The sequence below is a fragment of the Lytechinus pictus genome, chromosome 12 (assembly GCF_037042905.1).
Source record: "Lytechinus pictus isolate F3 Inbred chromosome 12, Lp3.0, whole genome shotgun sequence".
Taxonomy (NCBI): Eukaryota; Metazoa; Echinodermata; class Echinoidea; order Temnopleuroida; family Toxopneustidae; genus Lytechinus; species Lytechinus pictus.
In genome coordinates, this window is record NC_087256.1 from 12,466,550 (window position 1) to 12,479,594 (window position 13,045).

Below are 13,045 nucleotides of genomic sequence, written 5' to 3' on the forward strand. Positions count from 1 at the left end.
TTATCTTTAAATCAGTTGGTATGTGGTAGACATAAAATGGCTTAAAATAGATTAAGGGGGAGTATTTGGGTGTAGTGATGCAGAGAAGAGATTATTTCAGATGTTATCATGTTCTACCTTAATAGATTTGTTTTACACATATTGGAGCACACTGTTGAATTTAATGAGAATGCCTTATCAAACTGGGGAGGAACATATAGATGTTTATTTTCATTTGGTCTACTGTCAATTCATCCAATTGCTAACTCATCTACTATCATTTGGTCTACCATCAGTTCGTCCACTATCCACATGGTCTAATTGCCATTTCATCCACTAACCATTTCATCTAATAACCAGTTGGTCCAATAGCCATTTAGTCCATATACCATTCAGTCTAATTGGACTAAGTGTTAATTGGGCAAAGTGAATGAAAATAAAATGGATATTAGACCAACTGGTTATGAGATGAAATGGTTATAGAGGAAGTGATGATTGGACCAAATTGTTGTTAGACGAAGTGTTGATAGTGTGGAGTGGACCAGTTGGCAGTAGACAAATCGGCAATTTATCCATATAGAGGTTTCCTACAATCAGCCATGTTGATTGACAAAATAAAAACTTGTGCATCAAACCAGGATCAATCATTGTTTTTACACTCTTTAATCCTTCAACATGCTGCTTGTGACGTTATGTGGTAACCCTTAACAGAGGTAACTCTATAGCTTTCTATAGCAATAATAATACTGTTTTGTAAGTGATAATTCAATCGTCTGTTGATTATTATGAATTCCCTTATAATAGTCATACTTCAATATTTCTCAGTATTTACAAAATCTACCCCTCCGAAAAAAATATAATTCTGCCATTCAAATCTAAGAATGGAATCTGTCAATTACATACCTGAATAAGGTATCATTTTGTAGCCTTGAGGATATATTTTGTCACAACGGTCACATTTCTTTAACTTTTTATTCATTTATTTGTTCTTGTCCTGAATTTGTACTTCACAATCTGATTTTTTTTGTTAATCCCCCTACAAAATTTTAATGTGTTTGTGCTAAAACCTCAGAGTTTCTCAAGGAGCTGAAAGTCAAGTCACTGATTTTGTTTCAATGCTTTCCACTTCAGCTTTTTTTTTCTATTTCAGCTGATATAAAACTTCTTAATTTGTACTTCTGTTGTTTAATAGACTATGCACTATAACAGACGTAAACATTATTATTAATCTCGTCATAATTATCAGCGTCATCAATGTTATATATTTTTCATCCGACTGCAAGCCCCATGTTTTGTTGTTGTCTCAGCAGGCAGCCGAATGGGAAGAGCGGGCCACCCAGTTCCTGAAGTTCTGTAAAGATGTAAAGCAGCTCATGACTCGTCTCCTCCACACTCCCAACAGAAGTCTTCTCTATGACATCTATCCATACATGTGGGACATGGAAATAGCTGTCTCTATGATTGGATCATTTATCAAGTGGCTAGGTATGTTTTATTATCACCCCACCCCCTAAGAACCCCCATCCTTTCACCAAAGCATGGCCAGTTATTATTTGTTCTCATTGTACAAGCTTCGCTCAGGCACCAAGGATTTCTTTGCTATGAATTAATATTTTGTTTGTGTTTGGTTGTTTGATGTCATTCATCAGTGTTTTCTCATACCATCACCCCTCCCCTAAATGCCATAAGATAAAAGAGTTCATTCGAGATACCTCAAGAATTCAATATCCAGAAGAAAAAATTGATTTCTTTCCACTTTAGGTTTAATACCTATCGCGTTAAAAAATCTTATTATCAGTACCTTTTGTTCAGCCCTTTCAAAATTGTTTAGATTCACACTTAATTATTAAAAGTTTGGAATGTAATATGTATCCTCATCAAACTTGCCTAGAAATACAAGGCAGTTTTACAACATTTTCTATAAGCTGCAACCAATTCATCATACTATTCTTTATTAATGTAGAGGTAAAAAAAAATGATGTTCATATTTTCGCCCCCCCCCCAAAAAAAAAAAAAGAGAAAAAATACTGGCTCTATTTTTATTAATTCTTGTGAACATGCTTTTTTGTTTTTTTCAAAATTACAAGAGTTAAATGTGAAAAATGTTGATCAATATTTTATCCGTGCACTTTCATGGCTTTTTGTCACTATTTTGTGCCATGCATTTATCTCATATAGAGGCCTCTTTTGAAACCACCATAAGGCAACATTCACAGACATCCATTTGGAATGTGTGTTATTTCTCTATTAAGCACTGTTTCTAAGGCTTGTTATAAAATGCCTTGTAAATTGCACGTAAGTTTCAGGTAAATTTTTAAGGTCAGCTGTTAGGGCCAAAATTAAACGACCTGGTTAGTGGATTGTAAGTTAGCGAATTGCCGGCAAATTTTTCCTATGGTCTCTTTCAAAGAAAAAGCTACCAAGTAAAACCTATTTCTCTTGAATAACTCTTGAATGGAGTATCTGGTCTTACTCTGGTTCGAATAATCTGTTTCAATATTACAGTATCTTATCTTGTATGGATCTCTATCACTTGTGTAATTTCTTGGTAGCTTTGTACTTTGAAAAAAAAATAGGAAAAATTGTCCTGCTGGCTAGCTTACACTCCACTTTTACCAGGCAGTTAAATTTTATCCCTTACGGCTGCCCATAGAAATATATGCTCAACTTACACAGCCTTTTATAACAAGCCGTTTCTAATGAAGAAGAAGTGAGGCTCATGATGGTTACTCTTATGAGGCCGTAGTACTCTCCTCTCATTTGGTTTTATCGTATTTTTTTTTTTATTCTGTTGTGTGCATTTGACTGTGCGTTGCATAGCTTTTTTTTGTGCAGCTTGCAATAGTGTATACAAAGGAAAATGATTATTTGCCCATGCCTATGCAGAGCAAAGCGCAGAAACATCCCATGCTGCATAAACTGAATATATGTTATGGTATATCTGATATATATGTATGTGGTTGTTGTGATGATGATTTAGAATAGATATTGTTCAGTGAGCCTGTTTGAAGTGAATTTCATCTGTTGTAGATCAATATCAAGTTTGTTAATTTTTACCGAACGTGGACTCAATCGTGATGCGATTAACGGTTTTCACTTCCAGATTGTGTGTGTGTGTGTGGTGTGAGGCTTTGAAGTTGAACTGAATTAAAACCCAGGTTTACTAACTGATTTTCTCATTTATTTTCCCTTCTCTTTCTTTCTTATAAATGTCTCTCAAATTGTAGCTGTTGGAGAAGTTTCTAAGATGAGCTGTGACTATATGGACACCTTCTACTCATGTACGCAACCATGTCTCTAGCTCAACCAGTATATGTACCTTACATTAAAATTACACAACGCATACTTTACTGTTAGTAGTGCATTATGCTGTCTTGTATAAGATTAGTCCGAACCAAATAAGAATTCAGAACCGACGTTTTTAGTTGAATTTGTTGCATTTTATATTTTATGATTAGTAAATCTGGGACTGTTCATGAAAAATAAATGGATTTCTCATTCAAAGCAGATAATTTTTTTTTTAAATGATTAGGAAAATAAGGTTGAAAAAGTGAGTGATATGATATAAAAATTGATTCTATGGTTTAGTAAGCATGATTACTTATAATTTTGTAAGGTTGATTTGTAGGACTCAAGTCTACAGGTATGGCATAATGCACTACCAGCATGTTAGCCAATGCTTTCTATTGGCTCGTGCTTGCTTGCGTGCGAAAAGTGTCTGCGCTTTGATCATTTCTAGCGATACATGCGTCATCTCGTTGGAGGAATAGGGTAAGTATGTCGCCCTCTATTGGCCATGCTGCAAGGCTTGAAGCGATGCTGCTCTGTAGAGTAAGTGACTAGTCCCCCAATGCAATTTTCTAAGGTTTAACCAGAGTGAACTGTGCCATGCTGCTTGCGATGTGCTAGGACTAGAGTTGAAGGTGGCTGCAGAAATCATGGAAACTAGTGTTTTGATAATGATGCTGATATTCAAATAAAATATTACAAATAAAGAAAGATGTTTCCTTAACGGTTGTGGCAGTTTTAGCCTTCCTTTATTAAAAGAAAAAAAATGAATCCAGAAAGATTTTTTTTTTAAATTTCAACCCAATTTGATCTGAATGTTAAGTTACAATTCATACTGTATACTTGATCTTTTCTGGAGTTATTTTAGTCAAATCTGTAGTCCTAAAATCTGGCACTCTTTGAATACTTCAAACTCGAAATTTGTCGAGTAGTGCAGCCATCTTCCACGCGCACATATGCTGGCAATAAGCAAGATGGTGTACCATTGCATAACGCGCTCAGATTCTGCGCATTGCTGCCTCTCTCTTTCCACAGGCTTCAATTGCTTACTGAGATGAACAACTGCCAAGACAGTGTATGGATATTAATCACCCACACATTCAGTTCTTCACCTTGAAACATCTGTAATAATCATCAGACATGGGTTCTGTGACATAAAGCTTAGCGATCAACCATGGGGCCGATTTTTATGATTGGTCATACTCAATGATTATTGCAATCAATCATAGAAATGACCCTTAAAGTCAATTGTGTAACTTTATGCTACAGGGCCCTAATCATTGAAATTCTTGCTGAATGAGCGATGAGCACGTCATCTGTAACAGTGTCATCTCAAACACAAGTCATTGATTTTATTAACATGGTTGTTCTCTATGAATATCGGTTTAATTTGTGATACTTATTCGAAATTGGGCCTCGACAGACCTTGAGAATCCTCCTATACATGCTAGCGCAAGGGGTGCATTGAAAGTTCCCACGACTTTGTTTCAGAGGTTTCCATAATCTGACAAATAATGTGTGTGTTATTTGTGCACATGTTGTTCAGGATGACCTTTGGGTGATCTGAAGTGCTTTGCTGACAACATTGCTTATCATCTGATGCTTTTTCTATGGTGTTTATGACATGAAGAAATTAGTATTGTCCCTTACTTTATGTGATGTATTTTACAGAAATCATTAAATGGCACCCTGATGGTGGATTTTTATATCCAATTGCAAAGAAAAGAACTATAAAAATTAATAATTTGTTGTAAAGAAAAGAAATAGCATCAGTAAATTGCAATGGTAGAAAGCAGAACACACAAATTTCCCAAGGGTCAGAGAATTTCACTGAGCGTGCTTATTAATTGAGTATCTTTTCTTTGTTAAAGGGTAGAAAGCGCCCCCCACAGGTTCGAGCAAGATGAAGATTGTTGACGGCTGGAGTCTCTGACTGAATTTAATCCAATCATATTTTGCAAGGCTTGACAACTTATTCAAATTATTGACAAAAGAAGTGCCTACTACCCAGAGTATTTGTATATTCTGATGACAAGGCTGATTTCCTAATAAGAACTCATTAGTATTAGATCCATTTTCCTTTATTAGATATTTTTACCATTTAAGACTCGAATCATTTGCTGAAAGGTCTGACAAGAACTGACATAAATATGCTTTTATGAAATAACGAAGGAATTGGAACTATAATGCTTAACTCAATCTATTCACCTTATTTTGTCAGGGGTGAAATCTAAAAGGTACTTCTTTTGTTAAAGACTTGGTAGTTTTGAAGCCTTGTAAAATCCAACATATTTTTCTTCCTCATTACAAAATCTTGGGAACTTTTACTGTGCACTGTAGCTATCATGGTATCAACGCAATTCAAATAATCTCATTTACGCTGTACAAAATTACTATTATTCATTTATGTTTTGAATCTTTGACTTGTGTTTTGAGGTGAAATTATAAAAACTCATTGGTTATTAATACTTTCTTCATTTTTCTTTGCAATCTCTGTTTGGAAAATATCTGAGAAATCCTTGTATTGTTCTTTTATAGTGAAATAAAGAATACAATCAAATCAAGTTAGTGTGAATGATAATTGACTTTAATTATACTCTGTAAATACAAGGACTTTCTTTCTCAATTAAATATCTTTGTCACTCACAGTTCACAAACATATAGATATCAAAACATAAATACTGTCTTATTTTAGATTCATTTACATTTGTGCCCTTCTTTTTTATCTTTGTTGACAGAAAATAAATTGTACTTTGTTTAAGTTTGCAAATACCTGAAAAAGGGAATTTTTTTCAAACAGATATTTCTTTGAAAATATAATAACCAATAGTATGAAGTGCTCATGGAATGTGTTATGACTTTGATTCAAATTGGTCAAATGTTATCCATGTGAAGTCTCTTGCAAAGCCCCCCCCCCCAAAAAAAAAAAAAAAGTGGGAGTATCTGTGCTTCTAACATGTGATTTCTATCAGTATTTAAAAGGTTAGTTTTGAAGAGGATTATTTGGATTGATAAAATGTTTGTAGAACTTTTTTTATTGATAAACTTCTAAATTATCCTACAATCTGTAGACAAATAATGAATAATCTTTTAAAAATAATTTTTATTTATACTTCTGTTATCATGAAGCAGATTATCAGATAAGACCATTTCCTCAAAACACAGAATAGAATTAAAATCTGAACAAAATTCAAAAATTATTTCTTTAATTGAATTTTACTGTATTATGTTTGCCTCCCCCCTTCCCGGTTTATTATATTAAAAAGAGACAGTGGTTGACATTTGACCTTATTTGAATATTTGTCTGTGATTCCTAGTCTAATACAGGTGTCTTTCTGTTGTTCATCTGAGTTGGACCAATCACTCGTGGCATGTAACTGGCGCATACCAGTTCACCATGGTTTAAACCAGTTTAAACTGGTTTGATCCTTATTTCGCATCTAACGTGAAGCTGTACATGATTATTTTTATTGTATTTCTTTCAGATTATTAATGCACACATGTTTGAAAGAAATATTCAGTAAACTACGGCTTGTATGAATATGTGTTTATATCCCTGTGACCAACATATTGTATGATTCTGTTCACAGATTATTATTGAACTAAATCATTTCTGTCTTATGATCTTTATTTTTTTCAGTCCATACTGTGATTATGCATCATTTTAGCATGCTTTACATCATTTCTTCATTTCATTATTCATTAATGTTGATGATGTTGTTTCTCTTTCCTACCTGCTCTCTCTCTCTTTCTCTCTCCTTCTCCCTCCTCCCTCTTTTTTGTCACCCATATTGTCTGATGTACATGCAGTAATTTTCACAATTTCATCCTCACATAATACACCAGAAGAATCCTGGAAATAATTATATGATATTGGCCTTTAACTCTTGTAATATTTCTGGTATTCCATGAAATAAAGCCATCCAATATAATTATCTATCCCACCTCTCCCCCCCCCCCCCCAAAAAAAAAAAAGTGAAAAAATTTTATTGAGCAAATCATGTCATGTAAACACAATCAGTAAATATGGCCTTACTTCGTAAAAACAATTTGATCACAGAAATGTGACTTTCATGTAGTTTGTTATGACGTCATTAAATATTTTTGGGCATGCACATTTGACTGTCCAACACGTTCACATAATGAACAGCAAATTTTGTACAGGAGCATATTGGATATTTATCATATTTTGGTCCTTTGTCCAATACGCTTTGGTATTGAACAGGCAATTGATGCAGACCTAAATACACATTTTGATACGTTGTATAAATTGCCAAAACACTATAGAAAATAATAGATAATAAATTTTGTTGAACTCTTGGTTTGGAGAAGATTGGATAAGAATATATATTGAAATAAAGTAGAAAATTTATTTTTTATACTCTTTTATTTTTTCTACCTCCCTATCTCTCTATCTAGTACCTCTCTTTTACTTTGTTGTCTGTATTTTTTTTATTCCTTTAAGCTGAGCATAAAGCACTTTTTGCAGTTTTTTAATGTGTCTGTAAATTTAAATGAATATTCCTCTTCAGTACATGTAAATTTTCCTTTCTTTAATTTAGTAATGAATTATACTAATTTTGATACCTATTATTGCATCCCATCTCTTATTCATGTAACTACTTTTATACACTGTTTCTATCAGAGGGGCCAATATTATTCAAAAATATGTATAGAAGAAATTTTTGAAACTTTTACTTCAATATTACAGAGCTCAGTACTAAAGGTACTAGTGACTTTCCAAATAAATAATTCTTCTCCTTCCAATAAAAAACAGTCTGTCTGGTTAGTGAGGTTGAAATATCTTGATAATAGAATTATTGTAGATAAAATAAATGTGGTTACCCTCTTATTTCTATTTCTTGATAAAGTACCTGATTAGGAAAGTTGAAAGAGCTTATGTCATATGGTCTACTTTAAATTATTGATATGATTATTTACTTCATAAAACCACTACTTGTTCACTTAACCAACGCGTTATATCTCTATACTTGCACCTACCTCATATATAATTTTCCTTTCTCCATCACACATCCCCACTCATTGTAATTCATGTGTGTCATGTATCATATTCCCTCCTCACTATCCATCCACATCTTTCAGAGGTAGGCTATATGAACTTTGACCTGTATTGTATTGTTTTGATTTGAACAGGGTGTACGTCCAATCACAAGAAAGCTTTCCTTAGTGGTGACAATGAGCCCTGGATGTTCAGGGGAGGTCTGACTGGAGAGTTTCATGTGAGTAAAAGAAGTATATGATGATGTTAATGACTAGAGGAAGTTGGGTAAAAAATTGCCTGGGCATTTGAGGAAATCCTCCCCCCCCCCCCCAAAAAAAAAAAAAAAAAAAAAATGTTCAAAAGTGCCCTAGAAAATATAAAAGAACCCCCAATTCCGCATTCATTGCAGTGTTAGAGCTTATCCAATGTTGCAGATTTAGGCAGTTGGGTGTGGAAAGTAGCCACCCAAAACAAACAATTGTTTTTTTTTGCCAGAGCAGTAGTGGTTATCAATGTTACTTTTAGATATGTCATTTATTTATATAAACTACCAAATCTGTTGGGGTGTTAATGGCTGTTTTTGTTTTGTTTTTGTTTGGTTTAATGTTTCTATTTTTTGCTTTGATGAATTTACATCATTGAGCTTGAGCAACAAATTTTATCCTCCAACATGTCTGCTTCTGGGAATGCTCTATTGGTGTCATTTTCCATGGCAAGTTTGATGTGATTGATAATAAATTCAAGAATTTGTATAGTATAAGTAAAATTCAGCCTTAAAATTTTTTGTTTTGACCATTGGTTTTGAATGAAATGTAATTTTTGCAAAAAACTTGGATATCTGTTGTAATTGGCCAAATAATGTTTCAAATATCGTTCTTGACTGGTCATTACCACAATTTTTAATTGATTTGAAGATATTTGGTGATAAAGATATTCTTCTCTTGATACATTGGGGTAATATATTCATATTAAGAGATATGTTTACTGATTTGATTGACAGCGTATGCTTCCCCTGGACAGTGCAGCTGATCTACTAGTCCGCCAGCAACCCCGACAGGTCTGCAGTAGAGTCTTCACCATTAGGCCTTTCCTTCCCAAAGATGAGGTCAGTATCTCGTGACAAGACCACCAATCTTAGAATTTTAGAGATAATCACCTATGTATTTTTTTGTCTCACCTGCATAGCAGAGTGAGACTATAGGCGCCGCTTTTCCGACGGCGACGGCGGCGGCGGCGTCAACACCAAATCTTAACCTGAGGTTAAGTTTTTGAAATGACAGCATAACTTAGAAAGTATATGGACCTAGTTCATGAAACTTGGCCATAAGGTTAATCAAGTATTACTGAACATCCTGCCTGAGTTTCATGTCACATGACCAAGGTCAAAGGTCATTTAGGGTCAATGAACTTAGACCATGTTGGGGGAATCAACATCAAAATCTTAACCTAAGGTTAAGTTTTTGAAATGTCATCATAACTTAGAAAATATATGGACCTAGTTCATGAAACTTATACATAAGGTTAATCAAGTATCACTGAACATCCTGCATGAGTTTCACATCACATGACCAAGGTCAAAGGTCATTTAGGGTCAATGAACTTTGGCCGAATTGGGGGTATCTGTTGAATTACCATCATAACTTTGAAAGTTTATGGATCTGATTCATGAAACTTGGACATAATAGTAATCAAGTATTACTGAACATCCTGTGCAAGTTTCAGGTCACATGATCAAGGTCAAAGGTCATTTAGGGTTATGAACTTTGGCCAAATTGGGGTATTTGTTGAATTACAGCCATAAATTTGAAAGTGTGTTGGTCTAGTTCATAAAACTTGGACATAATAGTAATCAAGTATCACTGAACATCCTGTGCGAGTTTCAGGTCACATGATCAAGGTCAAAGGTCATGTAAGGTCAAAGAACTTTGGCCACGTTGGGGGTATTTGTTGAATTGCCATCATATCTCTATAAGTGTATTGGTCTAGTTCATAAAACGTGGAAATAAGAGTAACCAAGTATCACTGAACATCTTGTGCGAGTTATAGTAGTTTTCAAAATCAGCACTGCTGCTATATTGAATCGCGTGATGCAGGTGAGACGGCCAGAGGCATTCCACTTGTTATTTATATACGACAGACATTAGGGCTTTATAAGAATCCTACATTATTGGCATGAATCCATGAAGGTTATTAAATTTATCACCTTGTTGACAGTCACTTTAACACACGTTATATTAGACTTCTGAATGTTTCCATGGCAAAGAAAAAGAAGAGTGTAGCCGTTTCACTTTACATGTACATGTATTCTTTCGTGGGCATATGTCCTAAAAAGGACTACCCAATCTCTATATAACCCCTGTTATATATATATTTCACAATAGTGTACAGGTATTAACTTAAACAATAAGTTTAATCGATCATTTTACATGAAATGATGCATAGATTACTCTCTTTACCATGCTTTAGTTTAACCCTGTAAATTTCTTTTCTTGACTGTAGAAGGTGTTTTTAGTTAATGCTTCCTCCCTTTTGCTACATAAACATAGCTATAGTCATGACCATCAATTAAAAAAAAAGCTGGAAGTGTGAACTGTTGGGTAAAACATAAAAAATTTGTAATGGAGGTAATCCTCACTGGCCAAAATGTCTGTCATAGTGTATCCTGTCATAGAATCTTATTTTTCCCGAATGAAACTACATTACCCATTGCAGGGGCCTATTTTGCACTGCCATTATGGCAACCACCATGGAAACCTTGATTCTGATTGGCTACTGGGCCCTGTTACCATGGTAGTTGCCATGATGGCAAAGTTGGGCCACAGGTTCCTAAATTTGATAATGCAGTTGAATTTGAAAGTTATCTGCTTGTTTTGTTTTGTGTTGTAAAATTGTATTACTGTATTATTTAGGGACAGTGATTTTCCGCGATCGCGGAAAACGGACGGAATTCACGGAAAGGGCCTTTTGAAACGGAAAGTGGCATTTCAAACGGAAAATCACAGAAAACGTATTTTCCTTAAAAATACACAGCACAGCAACAGAAATTACTCCAAAATGTCATCAAAATATGAATATTAAATGGCCACAAAACCCCAGAAAACACGATCTCACTTCGCTACAATCATGACAATTCACACTTCGTGACTGCACTTGATATCATCACACTCGATAGTCGCCCGCACCCAGCGGGCCGGCGCCGGGTTGGGCTTCACATGCACACATTGTTCGAACAACACGGTCGTGTGTTGCTGCCCTCTACATTTGAAGATGTAACAGCACGATATCGTGGTCTTAAAATCCAAGATGGCGGATTGGCGAAAGTTGTAGACTGCTGATAACGATGTCCAAAAAAAACCCAAAATTATCGATGAAATTTCATTTAACCGTAAAATAATGCTAATAATGTGAAAGGTGAGGATGTATTCATGTTAAATGTGTTTGTCAAAATATTTTGTGCACCCGCATAGATCCGATTAGAACGGATTCTATTGCGTTGTTGGTACAGTGGCAGATCCAAATTTTGACCAGCGCGAGTGTTGTGATATTGCTATTCAATGGGTAAACGGAATTGTCACTTTCCTATGTATACAAAGTCTATGGGGAAACGGAATTTCCGTTTTCTGACATGCTGAAACGGAATTTAAGATTTTCTAAAATGGAAAAGGCAATTTTTTGAAACGGAAAATCACCGTCCCTAATTATTATTTTTGTGTTGATGTTATAGGAAGCTGTGAATAAGATGTTCTCACTGCAATATGATGGTAAGGGAGATATGAAGAGTTTTGATGAGTATCCTCAACTCCTAACAGACAAGTAAGTATCATCATCCAAATAAAACTTATAGATAGAGAAGTAACAAAATGAAAGAATCACTCAGTGGAAATAAGAAAAGTGTAAGCCCCCCTCTCCCCGCCCAAAGGGGAAAAAAATGAACTTGAATCTTTCTTAGTTCCATTTGGTGAGAATACTCATTGTTATTTTGAATGAACAGAAGGGGACATTAACAGCTGTTCAGAAATCTTTGTTGGTCCCCTGTGTGAGTCATGCTAGCACAGTAAATTTACAATTAGAAAAAAAAATTGCATTTATTACTTACTACTTTCATTCGAAACACATATTTTGCATTGTGTTCATTTGACTGAACAGAAGGATTTTTTTTGCTCGACATATTTTCTGGTATATAGCCATTTAGAACATTTAGAAACCATAGTATATGTTCTAGCATTCATTTGAAGATAACATGATATGAGGACAAATGTACATGTAGCACAGTCCGATCTCACTGATCCAACTGGACATGAAAAGTGAAAGATGCCTGGAATGATACATTGTCCCCCCTTATCTTATGAAATAAGTGATTTACTCTACCACTTTAATTTAGCTTTAACTGAACAATCTTGATCAATCTCTCATGTACAGGTATCTAGGTCACTTTGTCACGTTGAGTCCAGAATACTGCTTTGTATTGGAGGAGTCAGAGTGTATCGTGGGATACGTGCTAGCAGCTCTTGATGTGAAATCCTTCCGTACCAAAGTAGATGCTGCCTGGAGGCCTGAGCTCCAGGCTAAGTATCCACTCCCACCGGCAGACAAGGAACTCACACCTGCAGAGGTAAGTTCTCTAATCCTTGTTGCATATATTACTCTTAAAGGCTGTCTTTAGATTTGGTTAATCACCCTAAATGTGGCTTTGATTATAGATAATATGAATGTGTATACCCTAAAACAGTTGAGATGTGGAGGATATGAAATAAAAATGTGTTTTTCAGTATTGAG

The 13,045-nt window shown here is 34.9% G+C and overlaps 1 protein-coding gene across 5 annotated transcripts in view; it reads left to right on the plus strand.

Moving 5' to 3' along the window:
- The window catches only part of LOC129273539 (protein O-GlcNAcase-like), a 36,623-nt gene that overhangs the window by 17,543 nt on the left and 6,035 nt on the right, over positions 1-13,045 (plus strand). For 2 of the 5 annotated variants that reach the window (XR_010295352.1, XM_064107953.1), the window contains exons 9-13: positions 1,290-1,464; positions 8,422-8,507; positions 9,270-9,374; positions 11,994-12,082; positions 12,689-12,881. Coding sequence is in view for 4 of the 5 variants with exons in the window: in XM_064107953.1 (XP_063964023.1) it covers positions 1,290-1,464; positions 8,422-8,507; positions 9,270-9,374; positions 11,994-12,082; positions 12,689-12,881 (648 nt within the window). In the remaining variant the exon portion in view is untranslated. Of the gene's footprint in view, positions 1-1,286; positions 1,465-3,206; positions 3,261-8,421; positions 8,508-9,269; positions 9,375-11,993; positions 12,083-12,688; positions 12,882-13,045 lie in introns of all 5 variants that reach the window. The other 3 variants (XM_054910586.2, XM_054910587.2, XM_054910588.2) reach the window with 3 other exon arrangements.